This window comes from Capra hircus, chromosome 4, assembly GCF_001704415.2.
Source record: "Capra hircus breed San Clemente chromosome 4, ASM170441v1, whole genome shotgun sequence".
Lineage (NCBI taxonomy): Eukaryota > Metazoa > Chordata > Mammalia > Artiodactyla > Bovidae > Capra > Capra hircus.
Window position 1 is genome coordinate 88638643 of NC_030811.1, and position 24038 is coordinate 88662680.

Here is a 24038-nt window from a genome sequence, read left to right on the forward strand (position 1 = left end):
ATGAATTGCTTAAAAGAAGTAATGGACTGGCTTTCTGGTTGGATTTTGGGTAAAATGGGCTTAAGGCCAGAGCTCTTCCTCAGTATTTGATTTTTCAAGCTTTTTTTAAAAATACAGATAGGTGCTACATTTATATCTGCCTGTTTAAATTCTGTCATATTTCTCTTCTAGCCTTCTAGTGTGGCAAATCATGTTTTCCTTTCAATGAAGCATTGGTAATGGAGTATCTGGTAATACTAGGAAGGAATTCTGTAATTGAGTTTTGTACTCGCCACATATGGATCATTCCTCATCTGTAATGTGCCCCCAATGCAGCTCCATTATCCAGATACTTTGATGCAGAATAAAGTACTTCATTATTAGGTGCAGCCTGGTGTGTAGTACGTTTTATTTTTGGCATTTCAGATTACTGTGAATGTCCTGAATTTCATCAAAATGTAAACTTCGTATTACTAAAAATCCATGTCAATCTCAAGGTAGGCACCAGTATCTACTACTGGCCTTACTGTGAACCTTGATAATTATACTGTTACATATGAACTGAGAGTGGAAAGGTAAGTTACAGGACCTGTGGGGTGGTTTTGTTTTCTGCTTTGGCTATACTATTCTATAGAATAAGATTTAAACTTAAGATTACACTCTGAACTAGTTCAAGTGAAACACAGGAACCAATGCAACTTCTAGGCAATCTGCTGGAGTCTCAGGAATAAAGACAATATATTTAATTGGAATTGTAGGTAAGTGAGCTAATTTTCATGCCACGAATCATTATATTCAAATTAGCTCACTTACCTACAATTCCATGTGTCAGGATTAGAACCCAAAGAGAATACCTGTTTTCGTAACAAATTAGGTTAAAAGAAGTGACTCAATCCAAATTTGAAATAACTAAAGCAGTTCATTTTATTCATATTTAAACTCCACAGGAGTCAGAGACGAAGGGCCATCTTCTATTCCAAGAATGAAGTCTTCAGGTAAGGTCTCAGGTGCTATCTGAGCTAACTGGTCATCGTAAGAACGCAGGGTCCATAGTTTTTCTAATTCATAGGTTTCTCGGGTTTCTGGAAGCATCAAATGGACCACCATGCTGCCTACCACGGACAGATAAGAATCACAAGTGAAGAAGCAGTTCATTTACTTTACCCTTCTGATCTCACAAACCTGTGACAGAGCAGTGGTTCTCAAAGTGTGAACCCCAGATCAGCATTACCTGGGAACTAGCAAAAAGACTGAAGTGATGCTGTGCCTTGCTCAGTGCACCACATGTAATACTACTTGGTAGACAATCCAAAAGTACTGTAATTCTGCACAGCCTGTGAGCAAAACGCTGGCAGAGTTCTATCTTAGAAATACTGTCTCCTGGAACAGAGAAAGTTTGCTTACAACAGTGGTTCTCAATCAGGGACTTTTTTTTAATTTCACCTTTTTTTTAAATTGAAGGATAATTGCTTTGCAGAATTTTGTTTTCTGTCAAACCTCAACATAACTCAGCCATAGGTATACATATATCCCCCTCCCTTTTGAACTTCCCTCCCATCCCCCTCTGCATGCCACCCTTCTAGGTTGAAACAGAGCCCGTTTGAGTTTCCTGAGAAATACAGCAAATTTTCGTTGGCTTTCTTATTTTCCATATGGTGATATGTTCCCATGTTACTCTTTGCATACATCTCACCCTCTCCTCCCCTCTCCCCCGACCACAAGTCTATTCTCTATGTCTGTTTCTCCACTGCTGCCCTGTAAATAAATTCTTCAGTACCATTTTTCTAGATCCCATATATATGCATTAGAATACGATATTTATCTTTCTCAGTTCACTGTATAATAAGCTCTATGTTCATCCACCTCATTAGAACTGACTCAAAGGCATTCTTTTTTATGGCTGAGTAATAAAATACTCCACTGTGTATGTGTATCACAACTTCTTTATGCATTCATCTGTTGATGGACATCTAGGCTGTTTCCATGTTACAGCTATTTATAAATAGTGCTGTAGTGAATAATGGGATGCACGTGTCTTTTTAATTCTGGCTTCCTTAGGGTATATGCCTAGGAGTGGGATTGCTGGGTCATATGGTGGTTTGATTCCTAGTTTTTTAAGGAATCTCCATACCGTCTTCCATACTGGTTGTACCAATTTACATTCCCACCAATAGTGCAAGAGCATTCCCTTCTCTCCACACCCTCTCCAGCATTTACTGTTTGTAGACTTTTTTTTTTTACAAATATGGAACGCTTCACGAATTTGCGTGTCATCTTTGCGCAGGGGCCATGCTAATCTTCTCTGTATCGTTCCAATTTTAGTATATGTGCTGCCGAAGCGAGCACTGTTTGTAGACTTTTTGATGAGGGCCATTCTGACCTGTGTGAGGTGATATCTCATTGTAGTTTTTGATTTGCATTTCTCTAATAATGAGCGTCCATCAGGACATTTTTAATTTTCACCTTTACAGGGTGCAGAGAGGAGAAAGGATGCTGCTAAACATCCTATGACGCACAGAGTATTCCTCCCTGCCCAAAATGCTAACAGTGGCATGGCTGAGAAACCCTGATGGACACAGCCTTGGCAGAGTGTTTCTTCCAGTGTAACTGTGGGCCTGCTTCCTGTCCATCACAAAAGATCTGCACACACTCATCACAGGGTTCATCTCTCCCAACTACGGGAGCAGGTGTCATCTGGTCACAAAATGCTGCTTGATGTTGCTACTGCTCTTGCTGAGGAACAAGTATATTTTATCAACCCCTGAATAACTCCTTTAGCTCACAAGAAGGTTTCAGAGCCTGCACAGTTCTACAGGTACTGTTTTTACCTTTGTATTAAGTACATTCTGGGGAATTACTTTAAAACTATGTATATATTAATTCTCAAATCTGTTAGGTCTTCTCAGAATTCCAGTCTGCTTTTCTTACCGTTCCCTGTGCCTAGAATGCCCTTCACCTTACAGGAATTACTTAAGGCCAAGGTTCTGTGTACACCAAGGAGCCTTCTACTGCTCCTTGGGTAGAAGTTGGGGATCTCTCCCATGTTGTTCGTCCTGCTCTCCATCAGCTTTCTGACCTGTGTGGCTACTTAATACACACTAGGGAGAAGGCAATGGCACCCCACTCCAGTACTCTTGCCTGGAAAATCCATGAACGGAGGAGCCTGGTGGGCTGCAGTCCATGGGGTCGCTAAGAGTCAGGCACGACTGAGCGACTTCACTTTCACTTTTCTGCATTGGAGAAGGAAGTGGCAACCCACTCTCCAGTGTTCTTGCCTGGAGAATCCCAGGGATGGCGGAGCCTGGTGGGCTGCCGTCTATGGGGTCACACAGAGTTGGACACGACTGAAGCGACTTAGCAGCAACAGCAGCAGCAGGTGAGATGAGGATTTCAGATGTGAAAAAGACCAAATGGCTTAAAACCAAAGAAAACTTAAAACAACGATCAAAAACTTTTTGTGGAAAAACACCCAGACCATGATCCTTTTACAGCTGAACATAGTTTGAGATGAGTGTATTGTCAATTGATCTGTAGAGTGTGCTAGAGTAACTTACCAAAGTCCACACACAGCCAGTCATCAGTGTCCTTCCCTTCGATCTTAACATGAGGCTCACTTTCATGTTTCAGGTGTTTGTACTGAAAAAAGCCAAGTCACATGTTAAAGGGGAGGAGGTTGAGGGAACTCTGTTCTTACTGAGGACTTATTTGGGAACATGCTTATTCATTCCTCAGAGCTATACCAAACCCCTTAATGACAACTCCCCCCTTAAATCCTATCCACATCCTGCAGCTCTCTGCTGAAGCCCAAACCATTGTGATAGGCAATCAAAGTGCTTCTGAGGTGGACAAGCCTAAATTCAATATCCAGTCCCCACCACCTTCCTTCTGCCCATCACAGCTTCCCTTCACCCTTGGGAGGCACATGCTTCTTCCTGTTTCAAGACTCAGGCTATTCAAATGCACCCCATATTTAATACAGCACTATTTACAATATCCAGGAGATGAAAGCAACCTATATGTCCACTCACAGATAAATGGATGAGATGTAGTACATATATACAACAGAGTATTACCCGGCCATAAGAAGGAATGAAACTGGGTCATTGGTAGTGATGTGGATGAACCCAGAGTCTGTTAATAGTGAAAACAGGAAGAGAAAAACGTCACATATTAACGTTAATATTTTATATTCTATATTATGTAGAAAAAAGGTACAGACGTAGAAGAGCAAATAGGTGGGTGCAGGGAAACAGAAGGCTAAAACGAGTTGGGAGAGCAGCACTGCCATGTGAAACAGCAACCAGGAAGCTGCCGCACCGCGCGGGGAGCAGTTTGGTGTTTTCTGATGACCTAGAGGAGTGGGGTAGGGAAGTGGTGCTAGGAGGGAAGCACAAAGGCAGGGGCTGTATGTATACATACAGCACTGTAAGGCAGTTATACCCCAAATAAAAATGAATTTTAAGACAGATCAGTAATCTTGAAAAAATTTAAAATACAGTTTTCTCAGGGTAATCAGCAAGAAAAACCCACCCAAATGTTCATGGCAGCACTAATTACAATAAATAGCCAGGAGAGAGAAGCAACCTGTGGGTAAAGAAGATGTGGTACGTGTATACAATGGAATATCACTGAACCATAAAAAAGAACGGACTTGGGTCATTTTAGTAAATGTGCATAGACTAGAGTGTCACACAGCAATGATCGGAAAATATATAACATATACATGAAATCTAGAAAAATGGTACAGATTAACTTATTTGCAGGACAGGAACAGAGAAGCAGATGTGGAGAAAAGACACGTGGACACAGGGAGAGGGAAGGGTGGGGTGAATAACATAACTCAGCCATGAAAAGGAACAAAATTGGGCCGTTTCTAGTGAAAGTGTTAGTCACTCAGTCATATCCGACTCTGCAACCCCATGGACTGTAGCCCACCAGGCTCCTCTGTCCATGGAATTCTCCAGGCAAGAGTATTGGAGTGGGTTGTCATTTCCTTCTCCAGGCGATCTTCCTGACCCGGGGATTGAACCCAGGTCTCCTTCATTGCAGGCAGACCCTACCAAATGAGCCACCAGGGAAGACCAATTAACAGAAAATATGGAATCTGGAAAATGGTACAGATGAACTGACTGACAGGGCAAAAACGTAAGCAGAAGTAGAGAACCACAAGTGGACACAGGTGAAGAGAGGGGTGGGACGAACTGAGAGAGCAGAGTTGCTAATATATGCACTGCCCTGTGTAAAGTACATAGCAGGTAAGCAGCTGCAGTACAGACAGCTTAGCTCATGTTCCACAGCAGCCCAGAGGGGTAGGATGGGGAAAGGTGTGCGTGGGAGGGAGGCTGGCGAGGGTATATGTATACTTAGAACTCATTCACAGTGCTGTATAGCAGAAACTAACACCAATGTAAACCAGATATCCTCTGATCACCATAATCTACGGGGAAAAAAGAACTATCATGACCCAGCAACACAATACAGGATGGGTCTCACATCACCTAGAGAAAACCATAGTTCAAAAACACACATATCCACTGTCCACTGCAGCACTATTTATAACAGCCAGGACATGGGATCAACTAGATTTTCATCCACAGATGAATGGATAATAAGATGTGCTCCATACATAGAATGGAATATCGTTCAGTGAGGAACTAAACTGGGTCATTTGCAGTGATGTGGGTGTACTGAGAATCTGTCACACAGGTGACGTACGTCAGAAAGAGAACCAGCTATGGCATATTAACACACATACATAGAATCTAGAAAAATGGTAGAGAAGACCCTCTGTGCAGGCTGTGACGGTCGCAGAAGCACAGAAGGGACATGTGGACACGGGGAGAGAGGAGGCTGAGATGCGTTGGGAGCGCAGTGTAGACACAGACACACTGCCACTGCAGTGAACCAGCAGTCAGCCAGTGAGCCCGTGGGAAGCTGCCGTGCAGCTCGCTTGGTGCTCTGTGATGACTAGCAGGGTGGGATAGATGGGGTGGTCGCAGAGAGGCACAAAGGGAGAGGATCTATGTATATAGATGGCTGATTCACTTTGTTGGACAGCAGAAACACAATACTGAAAAGCAATTATAGTTCAATTTTTTTAAATGTAATTATAAAAGCATCAGTAACAAAAAAAAAACAAAACATGGTACTACCACACAACCCAGCAATCCCACTACTGGGAATCTAATCTGAGAAACCATAATTCAAACACACAAGCAACCCCAATGCTCACTGCTGCACTACTAAAATATCCAGGACATGGATATGAATGGATAAGATAGTGTGGTCCAAATATACAAAGGAAATTACTAATAAAATGGACACAACTGAGTCACTTGGAGTTACATGGATGGAACCGGAACATCAGAGTGATGTAAGCAGGAAAGAGAAAACTGAGTATCACATTAGCACATATACATGGGATCTAGAACAGTGGTACAGGAGAACCTATTTATAAGGTAAAAGCAGAGGCACGGAAGCAGAGAATGGACTTGCAGGCACAGGGGAGGGGGAGCCGGGGGACAAACTGGGAGCGTAGTCTTCACACACACTCCCGTGTGTAAGCGACAGCCGCTGGGAAGCTGCTGTACCGCACAGTGAGCCCAGTGAGGTGCTGCGTGATGACCTGCAGAGGTGGGACTGGGTGGGTGCAGTGGGGGGAGGCTCAAAAAAGGGGGACATATGTACAAATACAGAGGATTCTCCTTCTGGGACAGCTTCACAATATTGTAAAGCATATATACTCCAATTAAAAAAAGATAATTTATCATGAAAAAGAAAATAGAAATAGCATATGACTCAGAAATCCCATTATTAGGGATATACCCTGAGAAAATGATAATTCAAAAAGACATGCATCCCAGGGTTCACTGCAGCACTGTTTACAAAGCCAACGCATGGAATGCACCTAAATGTCCATCCACAGATGAACGGATAAGATGTTGAAAATTTGGAATATTTGGAAATGACGCAGTATTTTTAGCAATAAAAGCAATGAAATTGTGCTATCTGCAGTGACAGGATGGGCCTACTTACAGAGTGAAGACAAAATCAAACATCATATATTAACACATATACATGGAATCTGGAAACTGGTACAGATGAACCTATCTGCAGGGCAAGAACGGATGCAGAAGCAGAGAACGAACATGTGGACCTGGGGGAGGGCAGGCTGGGCTGAACCGGCGGCGTGGTGTTGCCACGTCTACACTGCCGTATGTAAATCCACAGCTCCCGGGAGCTGCCCTCCAGCACAGGGAGCTCCGTGCCATGCCCTGGGTGGGCTCGGGTGCGTGTGATCTGGTGGGCTGGAAGGGAGGCTCCAGAGGGAGGGGACCGACGTATACTTCCTTCACACTGCTGTACAGCAGGGACTACCGCAACGCTGAACCAATTATACGCCAATTAAATGTAAATTTCAAAAAACATTCATGAAAAAACTAAAAACAGGACTTTCGCATGAATCAGCAACTGCACTGTGTGCATACCCAGAGAAAACCACAACTGGAAAAGACACCCGCAGCACAGTGTTCACTGCGGCACTATTCACAACAGCCAGGACATGGAAGCAACGTGAATGGCCTCCACAGACGAATGGCTGAGAAGGTGCGGTGCGTACACACGTGGAACACTACTCGGCCATAAAAAGGAAGGGAGTTGGCTCATTTGTAGACATGGATGGAACTAGAGTCTGTTGTACAGAGTGAAGTAATAAGTCAGAAAATCAAACCCTGTATATTAACACATATGGCATCTAGAAAAAATAGACAAACATATATGCAAGTCATGAAAAGAGTTGCAAAAGTAGAGAACAGACACTTGGACATGCATGAAGGGCAGGGTAAGAACAACTGAGAGAGTAGCCCTGCATATATACACTGCCACTGAAAAATACCTAGTAAGTGGGAAGTTGCTGTAGAGCTAGAGACCTTAGCTTGGTGATTTCCTAGAGGGGTGGGATAAAGAAGGCTGGGGTGGGAGGCAGTCACAAATGGAGGGGATTATGTATAAATATGGCTGATCACTCTGTTGGACAATATAAACTAACAAAACATTCTAAATCAATTAGAGTCTAGTTAAAAATTCAAATTAAAAAAACTAAAAGAAGATCAGTAATCTTAAAAAGAAATTAAGAATTACCGTAAGCCCCAGCAATCACATTTCTGGGCATAAAATCTGAGAAAACAATAATTCAAAAGGGCATAAACACCCTGATGTTCAATGCAGCACTATTTACAATATCCAGGACATGGAGGAAACCTAGATGTCCATCCACAGACGAGTGAATTAAGAAGATGTGGTACATGCATACAATGGAACATTATTCAGCCATAAAAAGAACGAAACTGGGTCATGTGTAGAGCTGTGGATGGTCTCTGACTCTGTCATACAGAGAAAACTCAGAGAAAAATGAATATGACTCATCACAAATATATGGAATCAAGAAAAATGGTACAGATGAAACGATTTGCAAAGCAGGAATAGACACAGAGAAGTGGAGAACAGACCCATGGTCATAAGGGAAGGTAAGGAGGGGATGCCCTGGAGAGGAGCTCTGCCATGTATGCACTGCCATGTGTAAAACAGTAACAGGTAGCTGATGGGCTGCTGCTGTGTACCACAGGGAGCTCAGCTCGGTGCTGTGCTGACAATAGCAGGATGACATGGGCTGGGGTACAGGGAGGCTCAAAAAGGAATGTATGTGTACAAATAGCTGATTCTTTTTATTTTCAACAGCAGAAACTAACACAAGATTGTAAAGCAATTATACTCCAGTTAACATATAAAGAAATAGAAGATCACTAATCTTGAAAAAAGATTAAAAATGGAACTACCATATCACAGCAATCCACTACTGGTATATACTCTGAGAAAACCATCATTCAGCAGGCACAGGCACCCCAACACTCACTGCAGAACTAATTACCAAAGTCAGGGAATGGAAGCAACCTAGAGGTGAATGGACAATGATGTGGGACGCACACAATGGAACATTACTCAGCCAATAAAAGGAACAGAACTGTGCTACTGGCAGTGATATGGATGGGCTAGACCCTCAGAGTGAAGTCAGTCAGCAAGGAAAATCAAGTAAGACAGATTAACACAAATATATGGAATCTAGAAAACTGGAACAGATGAACCTATTTGCAGGGGAAAAACAGATGCAGAAGCAGAGAACAAGTGGACACAGGGAAGGGGAAGGCGGGACAAGCTGGTAGAGCAGCTGCCGGATAAACTACCATGTTGGAAACTCACAGAGGGAAGCAGCGGCACAGCACGGAGCCAGCTCCACGCTCAGTGGTGCCCCAGAGTGGCAGGGCGGGGAGAGGGCTGTGCGCAGGGGGCTCAGGAGGGAGGGGGTGTGTGTATATTTATAACTCATTCACATTGTTTCACAGCAGAAAATAACACTCAAAACCAAGTTTACTCCAAGTAAAAATTAATTAAAATATAGAAAACCATTATTCATGAGAGAAAAAAAAAAAACATAAAAACAGAATCGTCATGACCCAGCAATCCCACTACTAGGCACATAACCTAAGAAGACCATAATTCAACAGGACACACTGACCTCAATGCAGGACTGTTTACAAAACCCAGGATATGGAAGCAGCCAATAGGTCCATAAACAGATGAATGGCCTAAGAAGGTGTGGCAGGCTTCGGATTCAAGACGGTGGGGTAGAAGGACGTGCACTCATCTCCTGTGAGAGCGCCAAAATCACCACTAGCCGCTGAACAACCATCGACAGGAGGACGCTGGAACCTACCAGAAAAAGATACCCACGTCCAAAGACAAAGAAGCCACAGCAAGACGGCAGGGAGGCACAAATACGATAAAACCAAATCCCATACCTGCCAGATGCGTAACCCACAAACCGGAGAACAGTAACACCAAAGAAGTTCTCCCACTGTTGCGAGGACTCTAAACCACACGCCAGGCTTCCCAGCCTGGGGATCCGACAGAGGGCCTGGCAATCCCCAGGTAATTTCACCGGAAAGCCGAAGGGATTCAATTACAAGACTTCCGCAGGACTAGGGGTGGGTAGACCCCAGTCTCAGAAGGCACAAAGAAAACCTTGTGTGCACCAAGACGCAGAGGAGAGGAGCAGTGGCCCCACAGCAGACTGAGCCGAAGCTCCCTGCGAGTGTTGGAGGGCCTCCTGCAGGGTGTGGGCTGGCAGGGGTTCATCACAGGGACGCGGGCACTGGCAGCAGCTGTCTGGGAAGGTCCCCCTTGGAGTAAATAAACCCTCTTGGGGGTCACCATTAACCCTACCAGAAAGTCCACAGACCTCAGGGCTGGGTCGCCTCAGGCCAAAAAGGTATCAGGGAGAGAGTGCAACCCCATCCACCAGCAGACAGTTGGATCTGAGCAAAGCCCTGCCCACCAGAGCAAGACCCAGTTTTTCCCCACCACAGTCCCTCCCATCAGGAAGCTTACACAAGCCTGGCCCCCTCCATCAGAGGGCAGACAGAAGAAACAAGAAGAATCGCAGGTCAACAGCAACTAAAACAAAAACCACATTACAGAAAGTTAATCATGATGAAAAAGCAGAAAGTTATGTCCCAAATGAGGGGACAAGACAACCCCCCCACAAAACCAACTAAATTAAGTAAAGGTAGGCAACCTTACAGAAGAAGAGTTCAGAATAATGATAGCAAAGATGATTCAGAATATCAGAAAAAGAATGGAGGCAAAGATTGAGAAGATGCAAGGAAAGTTTACCAAGGCCTACAAGAACTGAAGCGGACACAAACACCAGAAGGAATCACTAACAGAATAACTGAGGCAGAAGAACGGATAAATGACCTGGAGGACAGAATGCAGAAATCACCACCACAGAACAGAATATAGAAAAAAGAACGAAAAGAAACGAAGACAACCTAAGAGACCTCCGGGACAACACTAAAGGCATCAACATTAGCATTACAGGGGTCCCAGAAGGAAGAGAGAGAGAGGACCTGAGAAAATATTTGAAGACATAATAGCTGAAAATTTCCCTGACATGGGAAAGGAGACAGTGAACCAAGTCCAGGAAGCAGAGAGTGTCCCAGACAGGATAAACCCAAGGAGGAACACACTGAGACACATGGTAATTAAACTGACAAAAATGAAAGACAGAGATAAAATATTAACAGCAATGAGGGAAAGACGACAACATACAACGGAACTCCCATCAGTGTATCAGCTGATTTCTCAATCGAAACTCTACCAGCCAGAAGGGAATGGCAGGATATACTGGAAGTGAGGAAAGGGAAGAATCTACAACCAAGAATACTCTATCCAGCAAGACATTCATTCAGATTTGATGGAGAAATCCAAAGCTCTCCAGACAAGCAAAAGTTAAGAGGATTCAGCACCACCACACCAGCTTTACAACAAATGCTAAGGACACTTCTCTAGGCAGAAAACAAGAGAAGGAAAAGATGTACCTACAGAAAATAAACCCAGAACAATTAAGAAAACAGTAATAGGATCATACGTATCGATAATTACCTTAAATGTAAATGGATCAAATGCACCAACCAAAAGACACAGACTGAGCAGATGAAAACACATGCACGTATGCACTTCCACTTACCACATCACTCCGCTTGACTCCCCCCAACTGTATGTAATTATTTTATATTGTTAGGTTAACCATGCTCCTGTTATGGTTTGCAACTGCAATTATCTTTTATTTTTTATCTGGCTATTGGTTGTGAAAACTGACAAACATCTTTCAATATTGTGACTATGTAACTATTACTCACTTAAGCGTATCATGATTGGTCAACAGAAAAATAAGAGAATTCTATATCACCAAAACAACCACTTAATAGAAAACCTTATAAGCACTTTTTAAAATCCAAATGCAGATCAAAATTATCTTGGAATTTTTTGAAAAATACAAATACCCAGGTATTGCTGTATTTTGGTCAGAGTTCCAGGTATGTTTCTAATGAGCAGCCATGTTTAAAAACAACCGGACTATATGATGATCTTATCCAATTTATTTCATTTTTTAAATTTCACTTTCAGTGCTCCCATTTCATTTAGTTTGTTTTACACTTTCTCCATCTCTTTTTTTGGATGTTTTTTCTCAAGGCTTTATCAAGCATAGAAGAAAAGCCCTTGTATACATATATATAGATAATATGTATAAATTATATATATTTTAGAAAACTTACAAGTTTTGCCTAACTAAAAAATTTATCAAATTAATATCTACATTTTGATTCCACTTGTTTGACTTAGTATAAATAGAATGCTAGATTTCTAATTAAAAAAAAAAAGATATCCAAAAAGTACCAAAGATTCACTATAAAGCACATAGAACTATAATTAATATCTTGTAATACCCTAAAACGGAAAATAATTTTTAAAATAATGTATGTATAACTGAATCAGAAGAAAAAAAAATTCTACTCTTTGAAATTTAGTACTGCTTATCTTTTTTCCAGTTTTTCTAAATGTCCTATAGACATATGAGATATAAAATTTTAAATATATTTGTGTAGGATATAAGATTAATATAAATAGAAATCTATTATATTTTAAATTATTAATGACATCATTCAAAATGCCTTTATTATTTTTTCTGCACTTGATAAAATATTCTCAGAGAAATGTTAATACGTCTCACTATGACTATATATTTTTTTCTTTTCCCTTCTATTTTCTTCTGATTTTTGCTTTATGTATTTTTGCTTCTTTGTTATTAGGTGTCTAATGGTTTATGATGTTGATTCTTCTTCGTGAATTGTACCTTTTATCATTAAGAATATTCATCTTTGTTTCATTTAAAAATAGATAATCGTCCCCAAAAATGATGTGGGGGGTGTGTGTATTTATGTATGTATATATACATTTATGTAGCCAATGGAGTATTATTCTGCCATAAAAAGGAACAATATTGGGTCATTTGTAGTGATGTGGGTGGACCTTCGCTCTGTCATACAGAGTGAAGTCAAAAAAACAAGTACCATATATTAACATACAGACGTGGCATGCAGAACAATGGTACAGATGAGCCTACCTGCAGGGCAGAAATAGAGACGCAGCAGTAGAGAATGGGCATGTGAACCCAAGGGAAGGGGAGTGTGAAACAAACTGGTAGAGTAGCGCTGCCACGTAAGCATCACCATGTATAGAATACAGCAGTGGTGGGAAGCTGCAGTGTAGCACAGGAGACTCAGCCCGATGCTCGGTGATGACCCAGACGGGCGCGGTGGAGGGTGGGAGGGAAGGGATACATGTATACTTATAACTTATTCACACTGCTGTACAAAAGAAACTACATAACAATGTAAACCAATTTAAATCCAATTAAAAGTAAATTTTATTCATGAAACAAAAATAAACATAGAACTATCACGTAATCCAGTGACCCCACTACTGGGTATATACCCAGAGAAAACCATAATTCAAAAAGACACACACGTCACAATCTTCACTGCATCAGTATTCACCATAGCCAGGACATGGAAGCAAACTAAATGTCCATTCACAGATGAATGGATAAGCAGATATGGTTTACACACACACACACACACACACACACAATGGAATAATACTCAGAGATAAAGAAGAATGAAATTGGGTCATTTGTAATAATGTGGATGGAACTAGAATCTGTCATACAGATTGAGGTAAGTTAGAAAGAGAAAATCAAATATTGTATATTAACACAGACATGGAACCTAGAAAAATGGTACAGATGAACATACGTGCAGGGCAGGAAAACAGTCCCAGAAGTATTCACCAGACATGCGGACATGCGGGAAGTGCAGGGCAGGATGAATTTAGAGACAAGCACTGAAATATACACAGTGTCATGAGTAAGACAGGCAAGTCGTGGGAAGCTGCTCTACAGCCCAGGCAGCTCAGCTCAGGGCTTTGTGATGGCGTAAAGGGGTGATGGGACGGAGGGCACGGCAGTGGGAGGGAGCCCCACAGGGAGGGTACATATGTACACATGTAGGTGATTCGCTTTGTTGGACAGCAGACACTAACAACATTGTAAAGCAATTGTACTCCAATTAGAAAATAAATTTTAAAAATAAAAGATAATTAATGTGGTAAAAAAAAAATCCTAAAAACACAACTACCATATCCCCAAGCAATCCCACTCCCAGGTATATAATCTGAGAAAACCACTAAGTCAAGAAGATATATGCACCCCAATATTCAACACATTATTTACAATATCCAGGACACGGAAGCAACATAAATGCCCATCCACAGATGAATGGATGAAGATGTGGTATGTATAGATACACGAGGGAATATTGCTCAGCCTATACACCCATAGAAAACTTTAACTGAAGAAGACATGAGGCTTGCCTGGTGGCTCAGTGGTGATGAATCTGCCTGACGTTGCAGGAGACATGGGTTCCAGCCCTGGCCTGGGAGGATCTCAGGAACTTCATCGTGACTAAGCCCATGCACCGCAAAAATTGAGCCCGTGCTCTGGGGCCCAGGGACCGCAAGTGCTGGGCCCACATGCTGCAACCACTGAGGCTCGAAGCCCACAGGCCCTGGAGCCAATGCACCGAGAAGCCCATACACCCCAACCAGAGAGTAGCCCCCGCTCACCACAACTAGAGAAAAGCTCAGGCAGCAAGAGACCCAGTATAGCCAAAACTAAATAAATAAATAAAATTGTTTTTAAAAAAGACACGTGGTGCCCAATGTTCACTGCAGCACTTTTTACAAAAGCCAGGATATGGAGTAACCTAGATGTCCGGCAACAGATGAATGGATTAAGACGATGTAGTACATACATACAATGGAATATTATTCAGCCATAAAATGGAAAGAAACTGGGTCATCTGTAGTGCTGTGGACGGTCCTTGACTCTTAGAGGGTAACAGGCAGGAAGGCCAGGGGTCTCCAAACGGAGGAAACAGGCTGCAAGTGTCAGACACTTTTTCTCGCTGTTAAGCAGCAGAAGGAAGCAAACTACTCGTGTTATGTTTTTTCCCCTTCTCTATACACATTTAAAGAGTTTTCTTTTAAAAGTATGTGTTGCCATGACAACACCTGGTTCCACCTGAATTTAACTTTTCTCAAACCATGAGCTAACCAATGCATTTTTCTTACGGAAATGTTTGTCTTAGCTATGTTAATGAACTACATATTTACCCCAGACTGTCTTCAAGTCAGTTCCACCTAAGACTCAGAATGGACCTGACAAACCTGTTTGTTTTACTCATACACTGTTCTCCTCATCTATGTTAATAAGACTAAATATTTACTTAGAAACCTGCCTTTCTTCAAGATTCATGTCAATTGTTTTATGGCCAGGGATGACTCATCTGGTGCCAATGTTATTTCAAAATGCATGTTGTGGGTGAGGGGCCTGGTGCCACTCTGAGTTTTGAGACATCTCCTTTCTATAATTAACAGCTTGCTAGTAGCTGTATAACATCCGGCTAAAGACTAGCAGGTGGGCACTCTTTCTGCCCCCTTCTAATGTCTATGTCAGAAGCTTTCTCTATCTCTTTTATACTTTAATAAAACTTTATTACAGAAAAGCTCTGAGTGATCAAGCCTCATCACTCGCCCCAGATAGAATTCTTCTCCTCCGGAGGCCAAGAAACCCAGCGTCTTTCCTGGTTCAGCAACATCCTTTCATACAGAGTGAACTCAGAGAAAAATGAGTCTCATATACTAACACACATACATGGAATCTAGAAAAATGATACAGCTGAACTTACATGCAGGTCGTGAACAGAGCTGTAGAAGTAGAGAACAGGCATACGGACACATGGGACAGGGAGAGTCAGACCAACTGGGAGGGCAGAGCTGCGTAAACACACTGCCAGGTGCAAAACAGCCAGCTAGCGGGTAGCTGCTCTACACCACAGCGAGTTCAGTTCACTGCTTTGCGATCACCCAGAGGGACGGAGAGGGGTAGGATGGAAGGGGCTGGGGTGGGAGGGAGGCCCAAACGGAAGGGATATATGTATATATAGGTGATTCACTGTTGGACAGGAGAAGTCAACACATCATTTTAAAGAAATTATATGCCCATTAAAAAATAAACAGAAGATCATTAATGACGAAAAAAATCTAAAAACAGAACAACTATTTGCCCTAGGAATCCCTTACTGGGCATATAACCTGAGAAAACCATAATTCAAAAAAAAAAACACCACGCACACACCCCAATGTTCAATGTTGTACTATTTACAATAGTCATGGAAACAACCTAGATGTCCAACAACAGATGAATGGAATAGGAAGACATGGTACATACATACAATGGAATATTACTGAGCCATAAAAAGGAAGGAACTGAGTCAGCTGAATTGAGGTAGATGTATCTAGACCCTCTCACACAGAGTGAATAAGTCAGAAAGAGAAAAAATAAATATCATGTATTAACATCTAATTAGAATCCAGAAATATGGTACTGATGAACCTATTTGCAGGGCAGGAATACAGACATGGATAGAGAAAAGACTTGTGGACACAGTGGGGGACGGGGACACTATTCATCACAGTGGGATGAATTGAGAGGCTAGCACTGAAATGTATACATTACCCCATGTAAAACTGACAGCTGCTGGGAAGCTGCTGTGTAGCACAGGGAACTTAGCTCCATGCTGTGTCGTGACCTAGAAGGGTGGGATGGAGGCTCAAGAGGAAGGAGATACGGTTACACATAGAGCTCAGTCTCTTTTTTGGATAGCAGAAACTAACACAACCCAATAAAGCAATTATACTCCAACTGAAAAAAAAGAAAACCTATGCAGAGCACTACTTTACATAAATCATAGCCAAGATCTTTTTTGATTCACCTCCTAGATTAATGAAAATGAAAAATAGAAGATACATGGGATCTAATTAAACTTAAAAGCTTTTGCACAGCAAAGGAAACCATAAACAAGGCAGAAAGAGAACCTTCAGAATGGGAGAAAATATTTCCAAAGGACACAAGTGACAAAGGATTAATCTCCCAAGTACACAAGCAGCTCATGCAGTTCAATACGGAAAAAAAAAATACACATGGCCAACACACACATGAAGAGATGCTCAACTTCACTAATTATTAGAGAAATGCAAGTCAAACTACAATGAGGCATCATCTCACACTTCAGAATGGCCATCATCAAAAAATCTACAAGCATTAAATGTCTAAGAGGGTGTGGAGAAAAGGGGACCTTCTTGCACTGTTAATGGGAATTTAAGTTGACACAGCTACTCTGGAGAACAGTATGGAAATTCCTTGAAAAACTAAAACTATAGAACAGCCATTCAGTTCAGTTCAGTCGCTCAGTCGTGTCCGACTCTTTGCGACCCCATGAACCGCAGCACGCCAGGCTGCCCTGTCCATCACCAACTCCCGGAGTTCACTCAAACTCACGTCCATCAAGTTGGTGATGCCATCCAGCCATCTCATCCTCTGTCGTCCCTTTCTCCTCCTGCTCCCAACCCCTCACTTTCGCATAAGGTGGCCAAAGTACTAGAGTTTCAGCTTTAGCATCCTTCCTTCCAATGAACACCCAGGGCTGATCTTCAGAATGGACTGGTTGGAACTACCGTATGACCCAGCAGTTCCATTACTGGGCACATACCCTGGTAAAACCATAATTCAAAAAGACACATGTACCCCAACGTTCACTGCAGCACTGTTTACAATAGCCAGGACATGGAAGCAACCTAGACGTCCAGCGACAGGGGAATGGACTAAGATGTAGTACATATATACAACAGAATATTACTCAGTCATAAAAAGGAGCGAAACGGGGTCATTATTAGTGATGTAGATGGACCTAGAGTCTATGATACAGAGTGAAGTAAGTCAGAAAGAGAAAAATAAGTATTGGATATTAAGGCACATATGTGGAATGTAGGTGAACCTATTTGCCGGGTGGGAACTGGAGGTGTAGAGAACAGATGTGTAGACACAAGGTGGATGGGGGGGGGGGGGGTGAATTGGGAGATTGGGGTTGACATGTATACACTACCATGGGTAAATCAGATAGCTAGTGGGAACCTGTAGGAAGGTTCCCACCTGGGCAGGGAGCTCATCTCAGGGCTGTGGTGACCTAGAGGGGTGGGATGGAGGTTCAAGAGGGAGGTGATATACTGTATTCTTATAAATGATTCACTTAGTTGTATAGCAGAAAGCAACACAACATTGTAAAGCAATTATACCCCAATTAAAGAAAAAATGAAATTATTGTTAAGGAGATGGGGAAAGGAAAAAATTGGGCAACTAACTGGGACTGACATACAGACAGTACTATAAAACAACTAACAGCAACCTACTTATAGCACAGGGGACTCGACACAATACTCCGTAATGACCTAGAAAAGAGTGGATATATGTATATGTGGGGCTTACCTGGTAGGAGAAAAAAACTGCAGATCAATATACTAGCAAACCAAATTCAACACCACATTAAAAGAATAATACACCAAGACCACATGGGATTTATTTCTGGAAAGTGAGGACGTTTCCACGTGAAAATCAATCAATGTAATAAGCCATATTAACAAAACGAAGAACAAAAACCATATAATCATCTCAAATACATGCAGAAAAACCGTTTAACAAAACTCAATACCCTTTCATGAGAAAAACTCAACAAAGATTAAAAAAAAAAATCTCCTCAAGATAATAAAGGCCATATATGAAAAGCCCACAGCTATTAGCCATCATCCAACTCAGTGACAAAAAACTGAAAGTTTTACCTCTCAGATCAGGAACAAGACAAGAATGCCCACGTCTGCCACTCTCTATTCAACACAGTATTGAAAGTACTAGCCATGGCCATTTGACCAAAGGAAAAGAAAAGAAAGAAGTAACCAAACTGGAGAGGAAGAGATAAAACTATCTCAGTTTGCAGATGACATGATCTTATACCATAAAGAAAACCATAAAGACTCTACCCAAAAAACCTGTTAGAAAAAATGGATTCAGCAAAGTTGCAGGATATGAATATCGATCAACATCCCCAAATCAGTTGTGCTTCGGTATACTTAAAAAGCAACCTGAAAGGGAAATGAAGAAAACAATCCCGTTTGCAATAGAATAAAAAAGGATAAAATACTTAGAAATAAACATGACCAAAGGAGCAAGACTTGCACACTGAAAACTACACAATGCAGCAAAGATGACACCAACAAATAGCCGCCCTGTACCCATGAAATGGAGCACAGTACTGTGCAGGCCATCTACAGATTCAATACAATCCATCCCTATAAATCCCACAACTTTTTTAATAGAAACAGAAAAATCTATCCTAAAATGTGTATGTAATCTAAAGGGACCCCCAAATAGCCACAAACAATTTTAAAAGGAAAGAGCACAGCTGGAGATCTCAAGCTTCCTAATTTAAAACCTTATCATACAGCTACATTAATCAAAACAGTCATCCAGACAGACTTACAGACCAAGTCAATAAAGAGCCCAGATGTTCCAATGTTTTTTCAACAAGGGTGCCAAGTCCACTCAACAGGGAAAGACAGTCCTTTCAACAAACAGTGTTGGGAAAACTAGATACCTACATGCAAGATCTTAACATCATCTACTAAAACTAATTCAAAATGTACCAAAGATTTCAACATGAAACCTAAAACTATTCAACCCTTAGAGGAAAACAGTGGAGGGACTTCCCTGGCAGTTCCGTGGTTAAGACTGAAAGCTTCCACTGCAGGCAGTGTGAGTTCGATCCCTGGCCAGGGAACTAAGATCTCATCTGCAATGCAACAACCAAAACAAAGAAAACATGGTGGAAAAAGCCTCACAACACTGGATTTAGCAATGATTTCTTAGATATGAGACCAAAGGCAAGAACAAAAAAATATAGAACTTTTGTGCATCAAAAGACACTATCAGAGTAACAAGGCAACCTATAGAACAGGAGAAAATACATACATGACATAGGGTTTATATCCAGAATATTCAGAGAACTCCCGCAACTTCACAATTAAAAAAAAAAATCAATTAAAACATGGACACAGGACTGTATTCAAGCACTGCAAATGGGCTCAACCATGTGAAAAGATTCTCAACCTTACTAATTATCAGGGAAATGCAAATCAAAATCAGGAGTACTACTTCACGGTCCTTAGACTGTCTCAGACAGTAAAGAATCTGCCTGAAATGCAGGAGACCCAGGTTCGATCCCTGGGTAGGAAAGACCCCTTGGAGAAAGTAATGGCAACCCATTCCAGGATTCTTACCTGGAGAATCCCATGGAAAGAGGAGCCTGGCGGGCTACAATCCATGGGGTCAAAAAGAGCTGGACATGACTGAGCAACTAAGAATTTCACACTTCCAGACTCATTTATCAACAAACTGGAAAATAACAAGTGGTGAGAAATCTGAACACCTGTGCACTGCTGGGGTATAGCTACTATGTTAAAGAATATGACACTTCCTCAAAAAATTCAACATAGCATCACCATGATCTGGCAATTTCATTTCTGAAATAAAAGCAGGAACATGAACAGATAGTTCTCCACTCATGCTTATAGCAGCATTATTCACAATAGTCAGAAGATTGAAGCAACCCAAATGCCCACCATGTGGGTGGATAAGATACAAGTAAGTTATAGACATGTGTTAAAATAAATATTCAGCCTTACAAAGAAGAAAATTCTAACCATGTGACAACACAGAAAAACCTTGAAAAATATTATGCTAAGTAAAATAAGCCAAAATAGCAAATAGAGTATGATTCCACTCAAGGAGGTACTTATTAGTGTAGTCAAGTTCAGAGACGGAAAGCAGAACGGTGCTGCCAGGGGCGAGGGGAAGGAAGAATGGGGAGTTCTGGTTTAACGTGTACAGAGTTTTCTGCAAGATGAAAAATGCTCTGGAGATGGATAGTAGTAACCGTCCTACAACAACGTGAATGTAACTAGTGCCACCTGACTGCACACCTAAAAATGACTAAAATAAGCTTCATGCGATATACATTTCACCACAAACAAAAACAATACTTTCTCGACTTTGCCGTTCTCTCCCTTTTCACCTAAAATTTTTGTAAGTCATTTCTATTCCCCTCCCTTGCTCTTCCACAGAAACTTCCTCTGAAAAATCTCTCATTCTTTTTACATCTCCAAGTTCAGTGGTCATTTCTAAGTCTCACTTACTCTGTTCTACTGTCACATCTGACAGAGACCCTAAGGTCCTTTTTCCTCCATGACCTCCTAGCTCTCTTCGTCTCTCCAACTACCCTCCTTTTTAAGAATATTCCTGTGTTCTGCCCTGCTGCACCAGGGTTTTGGTCTCCGTCTCCTTATTTTGCCACTCTTCTCTAAGGCAATCCCAGCTACTCTTTTGGTCTTAACCGTCCCCTCCATGCCTAATTTTCAACAGGGTGAAATAAGTATGTTTCCCTCTACAGTGGTATCAGAGTCAGCTTCCAGGTATATTTTCTTCCTCATTCTGATCCCTATTCAGTCTAGCTGGAAAATGAACTACTTTTTCTTTCCTCAACTAGACTTGTGATTTCAGAAGACAAGGACTAAATCTTTTCATTTGAATTAAACTCTAGGCCAGCACTATCCAACAGAACTTTCTGCAACTGCGGAAATGTTTTATATTTGCACTGTTCAATACAAATAAGCCACATACGGCCACCAAGCACCTAAAATGTGGCTAGTACAGCTGAAGACCTGAATTTCTAGTTTTAATTTATCGTTAGTCACACAGGGCTAGTGGGTAACTGGACAGTTTTGCTCTAGAAATCCCTCAGTAATACTGTATTCTAGTCTGCCTCAGGTTAGTACTTTTTTTCCTTGTCACAGAGACAAGAATATGAAAATAGCCTGACCCACTAAGGCTAGATATTGGTCCTTATAACTTTCACCATCAAAGAACATAAAACACTTGTGCCAATTCTGGGTTTCTCATATAATCTCTGCGACGGGTTTAGTTTTCAAGTGCTGCTCTTCAGTCTGATGCATTAACACTATTCTATGAAGTTAAAGATTTCAAAGAAAAAGAAAGCATCCTACCATTTTCACAATGTAGTAGGCCATGGCATGCAAGTGTCGAGTGGAAGTGCCACTACCAATCACAAAGTAATCTGTATATTTCATTTCTGGAGGAACTCTGATGACACAAATGTCTCTTGCATTTTCTTGCCTGAGAAGTGAAACCAGCATATCGATGTCAAACTTGGGACCAGCGTGATCTGAAACGCACAAAGATTTGGTTGTGTCAGGTGGCCAAGAGAAGACAGACATGCTGTGCACTCAGAAATGCAGGCAGCTGACAGCAAAACTGCTCCTCTGGGAAGGTGTTCAGGTCTGAAATGCTTTGTAAAACAACTGGGCCCAGGCCTCCTGGAAGTTGAACCTGGACTCTGGCTTTATATAGCACTGCTCAACTTTTCTGGGAAGGTGCTCAGGTCACAGAGAGCCACCACATCCTTTCCTATTAGCAAATGCTAGTACCATACACCAGCAATAACCGCTTCTGTTTCAGTACTTGAGGAAACACGTAACACTGCTCAAGCAGAGAACTGCTACACAAAGAGAGGAAAACAGAAGCACAATGTGGGGAGGTGGTAATACCCTGGGACATATTAAACTGAACTCCAGCCAGAAAGGGTCACAGAACTAGCACTGGGAACTGGAAGCTCTTAGGTAGTATCTGGCCCACAACCTTCATCTGAGAAACTCAGACCTAGCCAAGTATGTGTGGCCCCAGACCTACCAATTCGAGGGCTAGAAGTTTAACAGCAGTTCTCATTCTGAACTCTCAAGTTTTTCTTACAATGTCATTTGGGTTATGTAACAACTGTTATCTGTGAAAATCACCCCCCCTCAACCCCGCCTCTGGAGATTTAGATACTTGGATTGTCACCGTGATATATTATAGCCTCTGGACTTAGAGTTGTCTTAAGCTTTAAAGTTGACTCCCAAGGCGCTAGATGTTAACCTCTCCCTCTCATCTTTCACAGGTGTGATCTGTTTACCATCTCTCAAGCGTCTAAAAACTTACACAAATAGGAGGCCCTTAAATTGGCCATATCTCCTATTAGCGCTTCTTACTGCACCCTTTAGCCCCCAGCTCCTCCTCAGAACTCTCATGTCCCAACACTGTTGACAAGTCCATTTCTCGGGACCCTAGGAAGAGAGCGAAGGGAGGTGAGGACGCTGAGGGTGTGATGCCAAGAGTCCGGCGTGGCTATTCATTCAGACGGACTCCTGGGGTTTCGGAGACTGATTCAGTCCATCTTTTGGTCTCACTGAAATGCAAAGCTGGTGCCAACAACCTTTGCAGGCCCTTCCGGTTCTGCTTTGTAGAAGTTTTGTGACCCCAATAAAAATGCAGAGAGGAGAACTCAGCATCCACGAAGGTCCCGCCTCCCCACTCCCGTACCTGCGGTGCCAGACTCCGGGAGTCCCTCGTCGGCTGTCCCATCCGCCTGCTCCTCCAGGCCTGGCCCGCCGTGCAGGCCGCGCGCTCGGTCTAGGGCCAGGCAGGCCCTGCCGAGTGTTGCCCTCGCCGTAGGCCTTCCCACGGCCAGCAGCCGAAGACGGGGCGTGACAACAGCCGCCGGCCACGCGCGGGGGAACACGGCCCTGCGGCACAGCTGCGCCCCGAGCCGCTGCGCTACAAAGCTGCCGGGCCCCATCGTAATAGCCCTGCGTCAACTCACGGGGCGGGGCTTAATGGGGCTCATGCAGGTGTGCGGCTTTCGATTGGCTAGGTCAATGCGGCTGGGCACGGAAAATTGACGTCAGGAGCGTGGGCGTGGCCGTGGCCAGAAGGTGGGCCGTGGGCGGAGTATGAAAACCAGGCAGGGGAGGAGGATGGTAACCCGACAGTGACCCGGAACAATTTAGGTATTAGGAAAATATTAATTATTTTTTGACGTGACTTTGTAATTTACACTACATTTTTGCTGTAGTGATTCTGTTTCTAAACAAATAAGATTGCAAGCTTGAGGACTACTTTTACGTTTAGGTATAACACATTGATAAATAGCTGAAGTAATGCATATCCATCAGAGTAAGTTTTTCTTTGATAATATTTTGAGTGATTTTTCTCACCATAGGTAGTTATTCTAATTACTAACTAAGCCATAGTAACTGTATGT

The 24038-nt window shown here is 42.3% G+C and overlaps 1 protein-coding gene across 1 annotated transcript; it reads right to left on the minus strand.

Annotated features, from left to right (window-relative positions):
- MALSU1 (mitochondrial assembly of ribosomal large subunit 1) lies at positions 879-23613 on the minus strand. Its single transcript, XM_013963197.2, has 4 exons — positions 23318-23613; positions 21946-22124; positions 3534-3615; positions 879-1091 (listed from the first exon to the last, which is right to left on the minus strand). The coding sequence occupies exons 1-4, from the start codon at positions 23571-23573 to the stop codon at positions 904-906; spliced, it is 705 nt and encodes a 234-aa protein (XP_013818651.2). The 5' UTR covers positions 23574-23613; the 3' UTR covers positions 879-903.